This window comes from Quercus robur, chromosome 7, assembly GCF_932294415.1.
Source record: "Quercus robur chromosome 7, dhQueRobu3.1, whole genome shotgun sequence".
NCBI classification, from domain to species: domain Eukaryota; kingdom Viridiplantae; phylum Streptophyta; class Magnoliopsida; order Fagales; family Fagaceae; genus Quercus; species Quercus robur.
In genome coordinates, this window is record NC_065540.1 from 5,829,245 (window position 1) to 5,849,756 (window position 20,512).

The window sequence follows — 20,512 nt, forward strand, 5'->3', positions numbered from 1 at the left end:
TCATAAAAACAAAAAAAATTGCTTTGACAAAAACCAAAAACCTTCTTTAAACAAAATCTCAGAATTATTGTGGAATTTAGTTAGCTCAACTAGTAAAATTTCTGATGGTTGAATAAGATATCTAAAGTTCAATTCTCACATATATCAAAAACTGATTGCTGTTTATCTCAAAAAAAAAAAAAATCTCAAAATTATTAGTAATATACTAAGTTTTTTTTTTTTTTTTTTTAAATGTCACTATAAAGTATAAATTACAAATGTTGGTGTAAGCACGTTCAAAATATGAAAAAGAAAAAGACACCTCATCTAATGCATTAATTATGGTTTATGGAATCACACAACTTTTGTTTCTAATAATAATAATAATATGAGCTGTCTCATGAATTCTCAACCAATTAGTTTAGTGACAACAACTTTTAGATATTTAACCATAAATTGCCACGTTGATGAGTTATAAGCAATAATAAAAAAAAAAAAAAAAGGTAATAGATCTATATAGATCTACAACTTCACCTTACAGCTCGCCACGATGGTGATTTGTGTCAAAAAAAAAAAAAAAAAAAATTGCTCTATTTTTTTTATTTTTTTGAGAATGAGCGCTATTTGATTCTCAACCGCTCAAATGGCAGAATGGCACTATGAAGTAAAGAAAAAACAAATTATGTCAAAAACAAAATCTCACACAATGGCGACCGCATATCCCGAGTGGTCCATCATTTCAATTTCCCATTATTTCATTTCACACCAAAATCTCGTAAGTATCTAAGACAATCTTAAACAATCCTCGCAAACATGAATCATCAAACAGTAAAAGTGTAGAACCAGCGAGCGAGTGGACCAAAAAATAAAAAAGACAAGGAAACAACAACAACAACAACAACATCAAACAGTACAAGTGAAGCAGAAGCGAAAAAAGTGAGAGAAGCCTAATTACACATTTCTGATGCTCTGCTTTTTATGAGTCTTAAACCGTACTACGTCTCTGTTGAACACAATAGAGTAGTACAACAACTACTCTAGGAGAGCGTAGATTATTATTACTCAAAAAAAAAAAAAAAAGCAGAAGAAGAAGAAAGAAAATAGTTCAGTTCCATTCAGAGATTGAACATCAAGAAGAAGAAGAGGAAGAAGAAGATATGGGTATATTACACGACGATGTAGTGATAATCAGGCCTGCAGAGAGAGAAGGGGAAGCAAGCTTGATTACTGTGAATTGCCCTGACAAGACCGGATTAGGCTGCGACCTGTGTCGCATCATTCTCTTCTTTGGTTTGAGCATTGTTAGAGGAGGTACCACCCAAATAGTCTTTTTAGCTTTTGATCTGTTTGGTTGCTTAGAAAGTACAGGAAAACTTTAAAAACTGTAAACTTTTTTTTTTCCGTTGTTTGAACCCCATAGACCATAGTACTAGATGTCTCAAGAGAAAACTTCATAAAGTTTTGTTTTTTAATGATATATTTTTTAATTTTTATTTTGGGTTGTGAAACAGGAAGTGGGTGTTTGAGCTTTTGCTTTAATTTTGTGAAATAAGTAATGGCTAGTTGAAAATTTGATCCATATATTTGTTGATTGTGTCTGTGAAGATGTATCTACGGATGGGAAGTGGTGCTACTTAGTGTTCTGGGTGGAGGGAAAATCAACAACGAGGTGGAGTTTGTTGAAGAAGAGGCTTGTGGGGGTTTGTCCTTCTTGTTCTTCAGCTTCTGGGATTTCCTTTTACCGCTCTGAATTGCAGCCACCAAGGCCTCCAGATGTGTTCCTTCTAAAGTTCTGTTGTTATGATCGAAAAGGGCTTTTACATGGTAAAATTTTTGTGGCCTGCAGTTTGTGATTAATTCAATACTTGATTTGGTATATGCATGTTTGTTAGTATGTCTAGCTGGTACTGATTTGATACTTTTAACAATTTTTCTCAGTGAATGACTTGTTATATTTACAAGGATATTCAATGCATACTTAAGATTTTTTTGAAACTTGGATGCTATCGTTTTCATAAAAGGGATCATCTTGTGGTTTCTATTTAGTCGGACTTTATTATCTTCTTCTATCGAGCATTGTTGAGATACGAAAAAAGCAAAGCGAACTTGCAATTGGCCAATTTGGCCCCGATTTTTTTGTGAGATTCCAAGTTTTCTGTTTTGGAGTCAGAAAAAGTGTCATTGTTATTTTGTAATTGATTTTGATGTTTATGTTTCTTTTTGGACAGATGTGACGGCGGTTCTTTGTGAGCTTGAGCTTATTATAAAGAAAGTGAAGGTATCCACCACCCCGGATGGGAGAGTGATGGACCTCTTTTTCATCACAGACACAAGGTTAGAAATATTCTTGATATATTCTCCTGAGATATTCATATTTTGTAATTTCTAGCCTTCTACCATGTAACTTTTATTGCAATTTTACTGTTAAAGTCACTAAGTGATATTTATTTGATACTTTGAAATGAATCAAATCTCGTCTATTATTGTGATAATATCTAAGTATCAGTTTGATAATCATCTCATTTAAGTGGAGTTTAAAATGGTACTTGGTAAATGCTGGCGGACTCATAAAGTTTAAATAATTTAACTACCTGCAGAATTGGGCAGTGCAACTTTAATTAGGATCCTCCCCTGTCAGGCTGTTTCCTTGCGAAGTGCATGTTATGAGGGCAGAATGCTTATAAAGTTTTGCTACTATCATAATGGAATTCAAATTGTGGTTAATGAAGATTTGACATTTAATCAGATTTTGAGAATCATAGAATTTAAAGTGTTATTTATAGTTTCTTTCCCTTTTTTTTTGTTGGGGGGGGGGGGGGGGGGGGGTGTTGTGGGTGGTCGCTTTTTGGTGGACTGAGGAGGAAACGGTTGCAGAACAAAATTTATCCAAAGAAGCACATCTTCTCCCAGAGTCTAAAATTTTGATGATGGTACTCTTGGTATGAGTGCTAGGGCAATTAGTAAACAGATATGACAGGATTTGATAGGAATATTCCAAGTCCACTTTGAAACAAAAATAAAAGATTTTTTCTTTGAATAAGACAATTTCTCCTTTTTCTTCTTTTATCTTGTTCCAAAAGTAATTTTACTTTGCAATCTCGTGTCTTTTTCCAGGGAGCTTCTACACACAAAGAAGAGGCAGGAGGACACATGTGGTCGCTTAAATGATGTTCTGGGGGATGCTGTTATTAGTTGTGATATTGAAATGGTTGTTCCTGAAATTACTGCTTGTTCACAGACGTCTTCATTTCTTCCATCTGCAATCACAGAAGACATGTTTAACTTGGAAATGCCTGACGAACTCCCCAGTGGAATTAAAACCTCTGAAAGTATTTCCATCACAATGGATAACACGTTGAGTCCTGCTCACACGCTTGTCCAAATCATTTGTCATGATCACAAAGGTCTTCTTTATGACATAATGAGAACTCTAAAGGATTACAATATTCAGGTAAATAAATTAAAAATATAATATGTGAAGTCCATAATAGCTTATAAATTTTGACCATTCTTCTTTGGTAGATTTGAATTGTGAATCAGTTATTTGAAACACCCACCAACTTGGATGGTTAGGCCTCTAAGGACAACCATAATAAAATTGCCTTACCACTGGTCTGGTAATTGGATGGAATTCTTCTCTGTGCTGAGATGTTGGTTGATGAATACCTTTTTTTTTTTATAATTCATAGCTGGCAATGGTTGGCTGTCATGTTTCCATAACAAGTGTTGATGGAATTTTTAACTGATCAAATCTGTAAAACTAATATTTGTAAACCATTCTTGTACTCTACTACCATTGCCAGTTCTGTAATATTAATACTTATCTCTTATCACGTAAGCAGATTTCTTATGGGCGCTTCTCTATAAAACAAAGAGGAAAGTGTGAGATCGACTTGTTCATTGTGCAAACAGATGGGAAGAAGATAGTTGACCCTAGCAAGCAAAATGCATTGTCATCTCGTCTGCGGATGGAACTATATCATCCTCTCAGAGTAGCTGTTGTCAGTCGAGGTCCCGATACAGAGCTGCTAGTTGCAAACCCAGTGGAGTTATCTGGCAAGGGTCGACCTCTTGTTTTCTATGACATCACCCTTGCTCTCAAGATGCTTAATACTTGCATCTTTTTGGTAATTCCTCTCCTCCTTACTATAATAATTCAAATCAACATAGACTCTGCTTACAAATGTTTAGGTCTCCCGCATGCCCCAAGGGCATTAAGGATGTTTCAACTCTGAAATGGTCTTTAACTTACTTTTGGGGAATTTATTTGCTGGTTGCAATTAATAAAATTTTGGGTTGCATCCTATGTAATGTGGTTGATGTGTGATCTAAAGGAATTTATGATTCATTATCTGATACTTGTTTACAAACATAGTTTTGTTAAATGTGGTTAGATTTATTTATTTTTTTATATTATTTTTCCTTAATGTGTTTAACAAATGGCTAATTTAATATGAAATTGTTTTTTCAGGCTGAAATTGGGAGGCACATTATTGGAGATCGGGAATGGGAAGTTTACAGAGTCCTGCTTGATGAAGGGGATGGCTTGTCTGTTCCTAGGAACGAGATTGAGAGAGGGGTTTGGAAGAGGTTGATGGGTTGGGAGTGATAACTGTTGCATTATACCATTCAGTCTAAAATTTCCACGGGCTTCCTGTACAGGTTAATTGTCCCTATTATTGTATGACTACAGCTTTCGTCATACTGTCTCTAGTGTACAAAAATGAGAAGGTAAAGTACTGAGAAGATAGGAGAACAAAGTTCTCATAGCATTGTATACTTTAATGTTATGTAAAGTGGTAGTAGATATGGTGCTATTTCATTCACGTTCTAATGAAAGTTGAAGCATGTGCGGATAATGCTCATTTGTGGATTAATTTGGATCCATCTTGCTGTCCAACAGTACTCTGTGCCATACACTGTTTGGGGTTCTAGAAAAAGATTCAGGTTCTATGATTGAACAACATTAGGTGTGGCCAAAGGAAGGAGGGAGGTTAAATACTATGTCTATATTGAGGTATAGAGCAAGTAAAAAGAGTTGTCCTGCATGTTTTTAGATATCAATTACGTCTTCTGTATATTGCTATTTAAATCATTTATGCAGAAACTTCTAGTGGACCTTTTGAATAGCTGAGAGTCTTGGCATTCATTTTGATGTTGAATATATGTTTATACAATGGTTTTGTCTACTTGTACTTTCCTAGGAGTTTTACTGATACACTCCTACTTTCCACTTTACATCCATATCTCTCTATCCTCGGACCTTGCCCATAAAACCTAGTATTTCAACACCTACACATGCAGTTGCTCCTCTTCTTCTATTGAAATGTCAAAATTGACAGCTCTTGGAATCAATGTTGCGGAGCTTGATTTCCCACATTTCCGCACCAACTCCAAAAGACTTTTGTGGGTAGGATTTATTCAAATACAGCGGTATCTTGGACCAAGTCTCATGATTCTCGATCCCTTTTAAAGATATTCTTTCCTTTACACGTATGAATCAACTTTTTTGGACTGTCCTAAAGCCCTAATCTCTCTAGCGACTTTCCTCATGTCCACGTCTCCACACCAAGCGACTGTCATACTAGTAGAGGGGAATGTATGTGCTCACCATCTTGGTTATTCTTTCGCATCTTATTTGGAACAAGATTTGATACCCCCTTGTAGAAATATCATGTCACGTCAGCGGCGCATCGGTTCGGTTTAAACGGCTCGTCAAGTCTAATGAAGTTCACACAAATTTTTTCTTAATTGATGAAGTGTTTTTAAAGTGACAAGTTGTTAATAGTAAATAATATCGCATGGTCATCAGTAAATTATGAAATATCTTGTTAGGAAAGTTATGGCAGTAGTAATACTTGTATTTAGTCTCTTTGCATTTATTGTCATTTCTCATTTTCTAATCTTAACCAAAGGAGTCTTGTATCATCGTACTGATTGCAATGATTGTACTGCCTCTGTGCCTCATACATATTTGAATATTCCATATTGCTACTCAAGTTAGCAGAGGTTAGGTCTATAGATATAACCATAAATTATCCCTCTAATTTGTTTAGGGTATTAGAGCCTTTAAACTCTGGATTTATTGTCAATTGGCAATACTTGTTTATGTAACTTATGCACATAATTGACTATTAACCATAAAAAAAGAGCCACCCTTTTGTATTAGTTTATATACAATTATATTTGGCAGAGTGAAACATAATTTATAATTACTAGTAATAGACCCACTCGATGTGGACAAAGTGATGATTTGTTTTTTTGGTTAAGTAAAAAATGAAAATAGTAGATGAGACTTATAAGTGTTAGTCTCAAACCCTTCTTAAAATGATCTAATTATTTTCTAACAAATTATAATTGATACAATAGATTACATTTTTAAAATTAAGCTATCTATATTTGTTATTTGAAAGTATTTAAAATTTTGTAAACTTTTTAAAGAAACATAATGCATTTTACATTAAATTGTTATATAAGGTGAGAAATTTTGTAAAAAATGTAATGTGTGGTTGAAAGTTTTTTCAAAAAATGTTAGAATTGGACTGAATAGAACCAATGGACCCAAACGGACCAAATGAACCGAATTAGACTGAATAGACCGAAGTAGACCAAATAGATCAAAATGGACTAAAGAAGACCGAATAGACCAAATATATCAAGATGGATCAAATGGACCCAATAGACTAAAATAGATCAAATGGACCGAAATAGACAAAAGTGGACTACAGTAGACCGGAATGGACTAAAGTGGATCAAAATGCTATGTTGGTGTGAGTCAAAGGAGTCTAATAACAATAAATATTACACTTTAGTTTTTAAATATTATATAGATATAGATGATTATTGGTGACAAAATCTAAAGTTTCAAATTTTTGAGCATCTTTTTGGCGACCAAATGGAACATCACTGAACATAGTTAGCCAGGGATTTTTAAAGCAATACTGAAAGTTAGACAAATCTGATAGCATTTTCACATTCAATATAGCAAACAAAAAAAAGTAATAGAGCCCATGAATAACTAAGGTACAAACTCTTTTTTTTTTTTTTTAAAAGAAAAAAAAACAACAACAACAACAAAGGTACAAACTACATCTGAATGTTGCATTGTATATCAAATTGTCAGTCATCCATTAATCTTGTTGCAATTTTCGCTGGTTACAGCTTCCAGTATATTCCCAATTTGTGCAAGATGCCCGCAAGTACACTCCAAAATGTGATTTCTGCAAACATCACATATAAGAGTGTCCCTACCTTCTCAGTGTGCCAAATATCATTAAAAACATGCTTCTGGATCCAATACACCTATTAACAAATTTGAATGCCCAATGAAGTCAAAATACAATCTAAGAAATTAGGATTGTCACAAGAACCAAATTCAATATGACTTAACCATATATGGATTGAATATTACTTACTAGTGTTTTATCTTGACTTTCATAAAACCATCCATTTACAAACGCTGCAAAGATACCTTGAGCTGCCATCACAAACACCAGCATTGCATTCATTCCTATCCATTCTAGGAACAAAAATGGTGTTCGAAGTCCCCATATATCAATCTGTTCATTCATGAAAAAATGACGACAACACAGAAAGTTAAAAAGACAAATGGTAACAATTTCTTAGTTACAGTACCTTTAACAATTTCTTTAATTAAATTTAATCATGTGGCTTCATTGCCAATAAACCACATAATTAAATTTAATTGTCCTTAAAAAATGCAACATTATTTTTGCTGCATTAATCAATACAACCATGCGGGCAAATTCCATTGAAGAACATAAGGTACAACACTCAAAGAATTATAACTAAGTTTTGCTAGGAAAGATTAAGCTCTTATTTTTACCAGTATATAGAACCCAGAGAAGACAATACCAGCAGCACCTGCCGTGAAACAAACGTAGCTTATGCTGTAGAGTTGCTTGTTGATAGGAATCGCTGCATAGCCAATGGAAATTGGAAAATGAGTCCTAAACTTATCTTGCTTTATACTAAGATTCAATATTTTGAGTCGCATGCATATCTTAAAAATAAGGCACAAGGTGAACTGGTGAAGAAAGCTCACCATTTGTAAAATGAAGAATGATGGCTATGATTAGCAAGCCGAATCCCATTGAGACCCATTGCTTAAGCCTTTCAGAGTGACTCTGCATAAAAGTCCACCTTCATGAACTTCAAATTTAACTTAAGAGTACAGTTATGTGTAAGTTTAAAGTTTAATAACCTTAAAATGAATCAAAACGTGCCCATAATGGATGCCAATGGTCCCAGAGAGGATAGCTGAAATTCAACTAGGGGAAAATAGAAACCAATCAATGTAGTGATTTTCCATGCATGTCTAGCTGAAATAATAGTTTTTCATTTCAGTAATGTTTTGAGATACAATAATTTTCACGATTTTTTTACCACTATTGAAATGATAAATTGTGATTGGAGTAATATCACTTTTACGAAGTTTCATCACTTATATCACATTTTAGTACTAATCACAACATGCCACGTCTTCCACTTTTGAAAAAGATTGAGAAAATTTTTATATAACTAGACTTACTGTATTAATTTCGTGATGACAAATCAACCAACCTTAACAAGCCTTCAGGTTCAAATGGAGCTTGGCACCAAGTTGGAGCATCTTCACGTAATGGACCCTGATATGGAGAACTAAATGTGCAAGCCTACAAGTTTTGCAAGAAAGATTGATAGGCGCAACAAATGCATGCAATTAAGCCAGTTTTTAAGTAAATTCTTCTTACTTCGTTCGTAGTAAGTACTAACCTTCAGGCGTATCCAAACAGGCTGTGAATAGAGATGTTCAATGCCCCAGACTTGTCGATCCACATATCCAACAGCATTACATGCAGGTCCTAAGTGTCCTCTCATCCCACATTGTACCTCCAATCAGGCCAAAATTTGTCAGTTTCTTTAAAAAGAAAATTTTAAGGGCAACAACAACTGAATAACTCAATGCAGTCAAATATATATGTATCTGCCACCTACTGTGTATCTCTTTGCTGTTCCATTAGGGTTTTGTAACACGAAACTCCAATCTGGAATGTATAGTGCATATGTTGTGATAATGTAAACGAGGAAGGCAACGAACCCTCCAATCCTAGATCATGGATGTACCAATAATTAAAACTGTTAGCAAGGTCTGGTCAAAGAAAATTATTGCAATAAACCCGGTATTTGGATTTAAGCCAGCTACAGATTAGATTACTTAGCAAAAATAAGACAAAAAGCTGCAGCTTAGACTGAAATTGGAATTTAGAGCCTTCAATAGGACATGAACGGTGTTGTTTAATAGACCTTGTCTCTTACCATTGCCATTGATATGCAGTAAAAATGGAGATGTGTCCAAAGTCCAGGACCGTTGGTCTGAGCTTGGTTGTCAGGGTCTCTATTAAGGCTACAACAAAGTATACCAGAGCTATTCTCTGCCAGCAAACACAGGAAAATAGTAATTAGCCGCACAAGACATTTTCAATGTAATTTTATATTTCATGTGATTAGGATTCAAAGCACCATACATGCATTGTATCACTCTTTATTCATAAACATTAGGTTTGTATTTTGTATGCTATCGTTTTTGGAGCATATAGAGAAGGCAAGGACTCAAGGAAAGACCTGCAGGAGGATGCCACACCATCGGATTTGGTGCTTTATGTCAACTCCATAAACCAGCTCATTAGGTGCGTGAGAGTATCCTCCTATATACAATAAAACAGTACAGCCACAAAGAATTCACGCAATTGTAATACAGTATAGTCTTACTATCTTATTACCTTTTTTTTTTTTTTTTGGGTCTTTAATGGAAGAATGTTGAATGGCATTATAAATTACCTTGCAAAATAATTCCCCAAAAAAGAAGCTTCAATGTCCTAATAACGATCTTCTTAATTGCATGCTTGATATTTGGTACTTTCTGCATATCAAGATCAAGATTATAAGTAAAATATTATAAGTACCGAAGTAAACGATCTTCTTTATGGCAGAGAGGTATTCACTAAAATATTAAACATTTTGAATTAACAAAGGTTATTTAAATTAACATCCTGCACTAAAAATTTGATCATTTTAAGCCTTCTGGGGCAACTTTTTCTTTTGAAACTCCTATATGCAGCACAAATTTTTTGATATTAATAATACAATCGAGTTGAAGCAAAATGGATCAGACCAAGAACCAAAAAGATAAAAATAACAAATAAAAAAGAACAGAGACATGGGAAAGTAGTACCTTGAGAGCGAGGGCGATAGCGACCCCTACAATGAAGAGAAAAAAGGGCATCACAAAGTCCGCCAAAGTGCAACCATTCCATGGTGAGTGATCAATACGGGCATAGGCTCCCCCAGCATCATCTACTAATATCATCAACTACACACATGTCCCAAATATTGGTTAGAGAAAGCACAACAAAACCTTTACTTTTCCATGGTGCCTAAAAAATAAAATCACCTTCTGAGCTGTTTTGCATGGTTATTATATTTCAATAGATAAACACGTGGTTGAGTAATTATAACTTTTTATCAATGCTACAACAAACTTGCTAGTTACAATATCTTGGTGCAAGTTGCAATATTATCTAGTCCTACAAGTTTTTTTTTTTTTTTGGGGAAATAAAAACGGGTTAGGGGGCAACCGGTGTAATGTCTCTATTTGGATGTTACCATAGTAGCACCCTAACCATTTCCGAACTAAATCCCTGCTGTGTATGCAAAATAAGGGGTATAAGGAGTACCAATGAGTTTGCTAAAACATAATAGAGACTCAAACTCACAACTGAAGTTGTGTTGGCCCTAGTTCTTTACCACTGGACTACCAACCCAGTTGGTAGTCCAATAAGTATTGTTACATTACTTTTTTACTAACAGTTAACATGATCATGGGAATGGTGCATTACTACCACTTTTATTAGAAACGAATCATAACAGATCATGTTAATAGTTGTTAAAAAAGTTGTGGAACTCATTGTCCTATAGTATGTGTGTGTACATATATATATATATATATATATGTGTAATCTAACCACTATGGTAAGGCCTCTGAATGCGTCCAAGGTTGCAACCCTCTTGCTTTTTGGCTTAACCAGCGGTTGTTCTTCCACGTTTTGTTCAGTTGGCTGATTGAGCACTGCCCTTCTATCGTCTTTCTCATTCTCGATGCGATCCCCACTATCAGTTCCATCTAGTTTTTCACTGAAATAAGCCTCATTATGATCTTTCTTCTCAAGTGGTGCATGGCCAAACCCTTCTTCAACCCTCCTAGCATCCTCCATGATGTTATAATTCTCTCTCTCTGTGTGCTAAAGTTCCTTAATAAGTTAGCAGTGAGAGCAATAGATGTCAAATCTTGAAGCCTAAGAGATAGAGAGACAAGTTAGGAAGAGAATAACAGGCCGGCATTAATTGGGAGAGGGTGGGACATGGAGTCCAAAATATATAGGCAAAGACAAATTAGTGAATAATATGACACGGAAAAATCAAAGTTGAGAAAGACAGGAAAGTGGTCAACAGATTCAAATGTTGCTAGCAAAGAGAGCATTCTCTATCCAAAGTTTAGTAGAACATTTCGTACTCATTAATGTATAAGAAAAGAATATATATATATATATATATAGTTAAAAAAAAAAAAAAGAGGCTGGACCAAGCATCTTTGAAATACTATGGTGATCATTGGCATTTACTTTTGTACTTTTCTAAGTCGTCAAAATTTCATTCCCATACTTATAAGCTTAGACTAGGATGTTTTATTCAATATTTGATGTCTAATTGTCTATGTTATCATGTTGAGTGTCTAAAAATATAAACCAAGTTAATTACTAGCTTGGAATGATTGACTTTAATTTCAAAATCATAGTCTTCTAAGTCTGGACTCGGGAGAGACAAACATATATCCAAGAAACTTTGGAATTTGAATCAAGTAGCTTTTATAGATGTAAATTATAAAATGGGTTGTGTTAACGGGCACCATGCGGTCCACAAATTTTTTTTACTTTTTTTGACACAATTTTTGTCATTTTTTACCATTTATGTCATTTTTTCAATTTTACATATACTATTCAAAATTTTTTTGACTTTTTCGACAAATTTTTTTTTTTTTTGTCTTTTCTACACTGGTGATTGTCAAAATTTCCCTTATAGAATTTAGCCGGCAGTACTATACTCTGAAATTTCAATTTAAGCTTGCTTGTCTGCCTTCATTTTTTTTTCACATGTAACTTTTAATATAATACTGATCTTGGCCGTCCAGGGGCGGTGGCACGTTGAGGCCAGGACCACCCGGACCTGGATATTTTTTTTGTTTTATATATAATAATTTAAAATTTTATATTTGTTTGTCCTTAAAAAAACAAATTGGTGACCAACCTCAGTTTTTTTTATGCCCAGTTAAATTATACTTTGATCCATAATTTTGGTCTACTTAAACCATATATTGGGCCTTTCAAGCAAAAAGGAAAAGGAAGCCCAAAAAATATGAACTAAAATCTGAAAAAGAAGAGAAAAGAAAAGGTAACAATTATAGCAAGACCAAAAAGAACTCAAGAAAAAAATAAAATAAAATAAAAGCCTAAGATCAATCCGGACCTCACGCACTACTCAAGCATATTTTTAAATCAACAAATAATAATAATAATAATAATAATTAAGGGCAATTTGATAGAAAAATTTGAGTAATGTTGTTTATAATTTTTTGAAGTACGTGCGAGTAAAAAAAATGTATAAAAATCTGAAAATGAGTTATTTAACCATTTTCTATAAACTAATTAACTAAATACCAAATCAAATTTTAAACCAAAAAAATTCCTAACCTCAAGGATATAAGAACCTCAGGTCCTCAACAGAAGCGACTCAACCAACGGCCACACCTAGAGCAGTCGACGGCAAGATACCAAGGTATTTCAGTTCTCTCTCTTTTTCACTATCTCATCTTTGCTGCAAAACCTCTGACTGACGAGCTAGTATATGGTGTACCGGCATATATGCCGGGTAAAAGATACAATTTGTGCTGACTGAGAGCAGCATTCTCTCTCTCTGTTTCTCTATCTCATTGTATGGCTTGTGACTATTTTTTGATAATGCAGTGTATTGACTTAGACTTGGACCTCTTGACTATTTTTTTTTTGTCTTTTGTAGTCTCTCTTTTTCTCTGCTCTAACTTAAGACTTGTTAGGCTCTCCTCTAGTTCTCTCTGGCCATTGTCTCTTGAGTGGGGTGGGGCCGTGGCATTGGATTGAGGTAGTGGTCTAAGCAACACCCAGAACAAGACATTAAAAATATATATGTTAGTTAGTGGGTTAAACCGGGTGGATGATGCACTGTATTTTTAGTATTTACATTCTGCAAAGCAAACTAGTGGAGGGTGTGCTAGAGTGCTAGTGTTCATTAAAGAAAAATAATGAAACAATTAAATAAAAATAATTAATAATTTTATTAATATTTTAAATGATATTATAGTTTATTGTTTATTCTTTTGTTAGTTATTATGGACAAATATTTGATAAGAAAATCATTTGTCCAAGATTCATCTCTTGTGCAAGATTCATCTTCATCTTTTAAGTGAATTCGTGTTGACTTTAATTTAGAAAATCTACGTTCAGATATGAATTTGTGTGTTTTTTGGTTGTTGTTGGTGTCAATATATGAATTTATCTTTTTATTAGATTGTGTAATATATCCTTCTTAAGAACCACCCTAGAAAAAAAAAAATCATAGTGTGGCTGTCCAAGGGTTTAATTAACGTTCAGCTGGCTATATTACATAATCCATAAGCTTTGTGAGCTCAAAAAAAAAAAAAAAAGTGTATATATATATTATAATGGATGGCATTCATGTTGCCAAGGATAACTGGATAAGGATGGATTATTGACATTGTAGACGTGATTTTCATAACTCCACATTAGATGATTCCTTTGAAGCTATTATATTTGAAGCCATTTGGTTATGATTCTCAGATGGTTGAAACTGTTTGATTGATTGTTTTTGGGATCTTAAGTCATCATTCTATTTGATTCATGGTGATTTTTCTTTCTCTGTTTTCAGAGGAATGGTTAGTAAAAGAAATTTTAGCCATAAAAAAAGAAAAAAGAAAAATCCCACATTGCTTCCAGGAAGAGCTACCCTAGTTCATTAGAGGCCCCAGAAGCGCAGTAACTAGTTAAATGGCAGTGTGCAAAATTCAAAGCGTCACAAGCTCTTCATACAGGAACAAAGGGGTCAAAGAACAGCAATAAGCGACATCTGAAGTGTGTAAAAGTTCGTTGATCAGGTACCTATAGCCCAGACATTTACCCAAACATTTCGATGTTAGATTAAGTTAGGTTAAATACATTGTTAACAACAACAAAGCCTTCTTCTCGAATTTTTTGAATCAGTTATGAATCTACAATAAATTAGTATGAGTAATTAAATTTTACGCAACTGGTAACATATCTCTACCCTTCCCATTCTCCTAAGCTTGGGACAGACTGTGAACAAAATATATAATACTTAGCCCACACACAAGCGGAGTTTAATTAAATTCATTGTCACAACGTCTACCATTTGTTTGATTCAAATAAAATGATTGATCTTAGTCTAATCAAAACATCAAATCATATAATATATAAATAAATAATTTGGACCTAAAATTTTTGTTTGTGTCAAGTGACTATACTTTTCTTGTGCTATGTAACCATGGATGGAGCCATGGTTGGACTTGGGGGTACAATGCCCCCCCCCCCCCCATTTTTTTTTAAAAATTATTATATATGGGTACTAATTTTAGCTGTGCGCACCTTAAACGAGCTTAATAGACTAGTCTCACCTTTGGGCTCACAATATACTTATAATGTGGGCTTTAGATTTTTTACTCTGGGTGATTCTAACTTAGAGACCCAGTAATATTTCTACAATCTCTGGATTGCTTTCCTTTTGCTCTTTGTAGCTATTAATCTAGATTCGAGACTCTCTTTTCAGACCTTCAACCCCCCTTTTTCTTTCCTTAGCCTCATCTATTTATAGTTCAAAATTAGTGGGAAAATCATGATTACTCTCAAGGCCAGTGGGAATGAAGGTCTAATATTGTTATCGCTAAATGGATGTTTAGTTGGAAGTGTGGTGTGAGTGGCATTAGAACTAGTTCCTACCTCAAGGAAGGGGTGATGTTCGGCGGCGGAATTTGCCAAGGAGTTGTTGAGCATCTAGGATAGGGCTTTCCCGAGCACTCATGCGCATAGGAGATGGGACGCGTCGGGCAACTTCCTGACCACGAACTGAAAAGTACATATTTCAATGATCGACCCAACAGGTTTTGGGCCAGGCATGATACTGCGGGATTTGCTCCCATGGCCCTAGTGGGCCTTAAGCCCAGTTTCTCTGACATAGGCATTTAGGAACCGCGGGACATGCTGTTCAACTTGGGTCTAAGGCCCAAATGGCTCTGTAGGCCCGGTGTCGTACATTAGCAATTTTGTTTTATAAAATTACACTTTTACCTCCTTAAAAATATTATTGATTTTTTACAAACGGTTAAGATAGCAAATTCTTATTAGTTCACATTTAGGCTCATTACTTACATTATCAGCAATTTGTAAAAAAGTTTATAGCTCAAACATTTTTCTCATTTTAAAGACCATTAAAAAATTTATAAGTCTAAAATCCAATAAAGAAATATACAAGCAACAAAAATTACCAATAGTAAAACTAAAGAAAAAAAAATTAAGCCTAATCAACCAATTTTACCTAAAAGAAACAATCTAACCCTTTAAAAATTTTTAAACAACTAGTAGTTAAGCGACTAAGTAACAGCAAAGTTGGAGGCCGAAGTCATTGCACACCACCAATAGCAAAGCTGGAGGCCGAAGTCACTACATACCACCAACAGCAAAGCTGCCTCCCCCTAACTCTAAATTCTAACTCCGTCCCTGTATGTAACTATCCTTTACTAGTGTATAATTCGTACATATGCACGGTACAATTAAAAACAACACAATTACACATATATGGATTCAAATTATACCTTGTTTAAGTCATAGATATATAAATGAGTTTTACTCTTTTTTTTCTTTTTATTATTTTATTTTATGGATATACACACGAGTTTACTCTTTTTTATTGGGTTTATTTTTATTAGACTTTTTGTCTTTTGCACAATAGTAACTAACTTAAAAATTTTAAAAATATATATATAGATAGGACACGTGACGCAAAATTAGACAACAATTAAAATTCAATTTAAAATCTAATTGGATTTTCTTTTAGCTTTACCTATATATATATATATGTGTGTGTGTGTGTGTGTGGATTAGAGAATCAAATAAATTGTAATAGCCCCTCATTGTCTGGGGTGGTTTCAAATTAAACATTGGATATTTCTAATTTTCAATTATGAATATGAACTTTATAAATCTTTTCAATTTGTATCCTCAACGAGTCACTTAACAAAAAAATCATATAAGTCTGTGAATAAAACCTATCAAAATACCCAAAAAAAAAAAAAAAAAAATCTTTCAATCTAAAATTGTAAGAACTTTGGTACATTATATGAGAATTGTGAATTATTTAATAATCAATTATTTAGTTATTGTTACCAAAATATTATATACCCTACAATAAAAGTTGAATACTAATTGTAGTTGTGATAAGTGAATGCCTCTCCTTTTACCACACACACACACATATATATATATATATATATATAAGAGCTAAAATGTAATATTTATTATTGCTATGCTTTTGTTAAGCCACATCAACGAAGTATTTCAGTCAACTTTGGTCCAATTCGGATTTTGTCGATCTACTTTGGTTAATTTAGTCCATTTTAGTCCACTTAATCCATTTTGGTCTATTTTGGTCCATTTTGTCCACTTCGGTCTATAGTGCTTCACTTTGGTCTATTTCGGTCCACTTTGGTCAATTCAGTTCACTTAGGTCTACTTTGGACCATTTTGGACTAATAGGTCTATTTCGGTCCACTTTGGTTAATTTAGTCCATTTCGGTCCATTTTGGTCCACTTGGGTCCATTCGTTTCATTTCGGTCTAAGTGATTCACTTTGGTCCATTTCAGTCTACTTTGGTAAATTCAGTTCACTTAGGTTTATTTTGGACTAATAGTTCTATTTCAATCTACTTTGGTCCATTCGGTCAACTTCGGTCCACTTTAGTCTATAACAATTTACTTTGGTTAATTCAGTTCACGTAGGTCTATTTTTGGACCATTTTGGACTAATTGAGCCTTAAATTAATTCTTTTTGTAGGTTTTTTTTTTTTTTCCAATTTTGGGCTAAAAATTAATTTTTTTAAATACCGGATAAACAAGCATTAGATAATAAAGGAGATAGTACAAAAGTAGGCCATTGACTTATACATGGTCCGGACTAAGTCTACAGTAGCTAATAGGAAAGCAAGTAGATATAGCTGCTAAGTCTATTAGGTTGAAAAGTATGAAATTTTATTCTATTTTGGCCAAAATATTTAGTTTTGGAATAAGAAATACAAACAAAATATGTATTAGAAATTGGAGATATCGACCCTAAAACAATAGTAAAAATGATAAATATTTACAAGATTATTTAAAATTCAAGTTTCAATAATATAGACATTATACTTATATTTGGAAAGAAAAAAAAATACCACAATTCTAAACTTATATAATATTTAAAACTTAATATGACATGTTACATATGTTCCATGGAATTGGGGGTATACTTTTTTTCTTTTTTTTAATGTTCTTGGATATGTTCAAATTAGTCAATTGATTATGATATGTTAAAAAAATCCTTTTAATAGCATCTTCTCCATTTATATAAAACAATATTTTACTTATGTAATTTAAAATTTTTTATTAAATTAATTTTTTCATATACATACATGCATATATATATATATATATATATTCAAATTAGTTAACCAATTATGGTATATTAAAAAAATCCTTTTAATAACATCTTCTCCATTTATATAAAAAATATTTAAAAAATGTAATTTAAGTATTTATATTAAATTAATTTTTTCACACACACATATATTATTGTTGAATGCAAAATATATTATATGTTTCATTACTTAAAACTTATAAAAATAGAACATAATTTCAAATGCAAATTTTACATTATATTCTTATAAAATAATCATATTACATTTTCCATGCATCGATAGAGTTTGTGATTAGTAATATCTAAATGTCAAAGTGTAGCATTTATTATTATTATATTCTTTTAAGTCGTATCAGCATAGTATTTCTCTATTATTATTATATTCTTTTAAGTCAAATCAGCATAGTATTTCTCTCTCTCTCTCTCTGAGTTGAAGAGAGCGCCTTTATAAATTATAAAGTTCTAGCTATAAAATGAATTTTGTAAGGCTAAAATTTCATATATTTTTAAATCCTTGACAAAAGGATGCTAAAAATTATGACAATTGATGCCAATATGAATAGTCTATTTATCAACCACACAATTGATTAGAAGCATCTACAAAACATAATAAAAAGGAAATTTATGGAATTAACATTCACCACTCATCACGAAAATCTAGATTGACATTAACATCACAATGAATTTTACTTCAAAGCACAATAAAATAGCATGAATCAAAATACAAATTTAATTTTATGCACAAGGACACACCTAATTCTAAAAATGCATTAACATTGTTATTATGTATGAAAATACATGGTTATATGAAAATGCTAGCCCAAAAACTCTTAGATATGACTTTTAAATGATGTATGAAAATTGTGGGAGGGGCAAGCCTGGGAAAGAGGATTGTCAAATGGAATCAACTAGAGAAGCAATTGGGCCCAACTATTCATCAAATCAGGCCTAGTACAATCAGGATAGTCTAATTAGTGAAACTGAGGAAGGTAGCCTACTCGAGGAGCCTGAGGAATAGATACTCCTTGGGAGACTAGAGACAAACCACCAAGGCCATAAGGTTGAAGGCCGAGGAAGGAAGTAGTGGCATACAAGGAAGGGAAGGAGGAAACTTCTAGATAAAACACCTATTATCTCCACATTTAATGGCAGAATGACCCTTGAATGGTGCCTCCACAACTTGCAACCTACTTTACCACCACCAGCAAAGCAGTGATGGGACAAGTATCTAAAGAGGAATCAACAACGGTCCAAGTGGAGGGCTGAGATATAATCTAAGCAGTTATGTATAGAAAGGATGATCCTCTTGAAATGGGGATAAAAAAAAACTGAAAGGGAAGAGAGAGAGATAGAGAGAGAGAAATTGAGAACTATGAAATCAAAAAGTGTATATCCGAAGAACTGTTGCTCCTCAGCTAGCTTGAGGAAGAACTTGAATAAGAATCTCTATTTCCTTGTTATTATTCTCTACTAAAACTGTTGTATTAACCAATTTTCTTTCTTTAAATTACTAAACCGAAGCTACCAAGACTTGGAGGGTTGACCTTGACAATCCACCTCTACAAATTAGTTATACTGGGCCTCTATTCTAGCCCATTCTCATCTAGATTGGGCTAGGTTGTTTGTTTCATCCTCTACAAAAATATTTCTTTAATGGTTAATATATTTAGAAGAACATTTTGAAAGTCATTTGATCTCCTTATCCCAACTTACTCACATGCTGGCTTTTGAGCTTTTAACAAAAACATATCATTCCTTTTGTTAGGTTTCTTGGATTTTCTATGGTTCCATTAATTTTTATTCCCATATATAAATATAGAGTAAAGTAGGAAATTAATTAATCTATATATATATATATATATATATAAAACCAAAACCTCTGCTGGCACCACAATTTTTCACGTCAGCATAACACAATATTTAAAAAATAAAAAATAAAATTAAAAACACTATTTTTCTCTCCAAAACCCGATACTTATCTTCTTTTTTTCTTTTTCTTTTTTTGGATAAAATCTGATATTTTAAGCAGAGTTTAATCTAAAGATTATTATTTTTTGAATATAATTTGTTTATTTCAAAATCTTTTGATTAAGCTGAGTTTAACAACAAAAAATTAAATATATATCACCATATGCCACAAAGATGATTATTAAAAAAAAAAAATCTGCAATAAAAGGATAAGTATCTGCTTTATTGCAATAAACCCAAAAACAAAGTTAACTAATTTTTTAAAAACCCTACAACCAAACTTCTTGAACCCTAAGTTATAGAATATAATTTGTTTATTTCAAAATCTTTTGATTATGCGTTAATTTGTTTTTTGCTATTATATATTAGATAACAACAAAAAATTAAATATATATCACCATATGCCACACTCATACATAACATTATGTCCTGGTGCTATATTTATACGTATTTCTATTGTTTCAATAATTTTTATGCTCTGAATCATTCAATTCTTTAATTTTATTTGTTGGCATTTTGAAAGTTTTAATATCTACATTTTTGCGTTAGTTATTGCAATATCTAAACATGTTTAGCAGATTTCAACGGTTATACCATGAATTATATATTCTTTTAAAGATAACATATTTTTCTCTTGTATTTCTCTATTGTGTAGTCATATATATATATATATATATATATATACATATTTTGTTTCAAAATTTTCTAGGCAGTA

At 32.9% G+C, this 20,512-nt stretch overlaps 1 protein-coding gene and 1 pseudogene across 1 annotated transcript; one reads left to right on the forward strand and one right to left on the reverse strand.

The window, feature by feature from the left end:
• Window positions 1-808: 808 nt before the first annotated feature.
• On the forward strand, window positions 809-4,856 carry LOC126691914 (ACT domain-containing protein ACR10). Its single transcript, XM_050387255.1, has 6 exons — window positions 809-1,290; window positions 1,585-1,803; window positions 2,208-2,313; window positions 3,094-3,430; window positions 3,822-4,106; window positions 4,451-4,856. The coding sequence occupies exons 1-6, from the start codon at window positions 1,137-1,139 to the stop codon at window positions 4,586-4,588; spliced, it is 1,239 nt and encodes a 412-aa protein (XP_050243212.1). The 5' UTR covers window positions 809-1,136; the 3' UTR covers window positions 4,589-4,856.
• A 2,071-nt stretch (window positions 4,857-6,927) lies between these two features.
• LOC126691915 (uncharacterized) lies at window positions 6,928-13,166 on the reverse strand (annotated as a pseudogene).
• Between the last annotated feature and the right edge of the window lie 7,346 nt (window positions 13,167-20,512).

What these genes read in the sequence shown, in the direction of transcription:
- LOC126691914 (XM_050387255.1), top strand. Translation starts at nt 1,137, where the DNA reads ATGGGTATATTACACGACGATGTAGTGATAATCAGGCCTGCAGAGAGA. An exon ending in TTTTTCATCACAGACACAAG is followed by an intron (nt 2,314 to 3,093) that starts GTTAGAAATATT and finishes GTCTTTTTCCAG; the next exon opens with GGAGCTTCTACACACAAAGA. An exon ending in TAAAGGATTACAATATTCAG is followed by an intron (nt 3,431 to 3,821) that starts GTAAATAAATTA and finishes TCACGTAAGCAG; the next exon opens with ATTTCTTATGGGCGCTTCTC.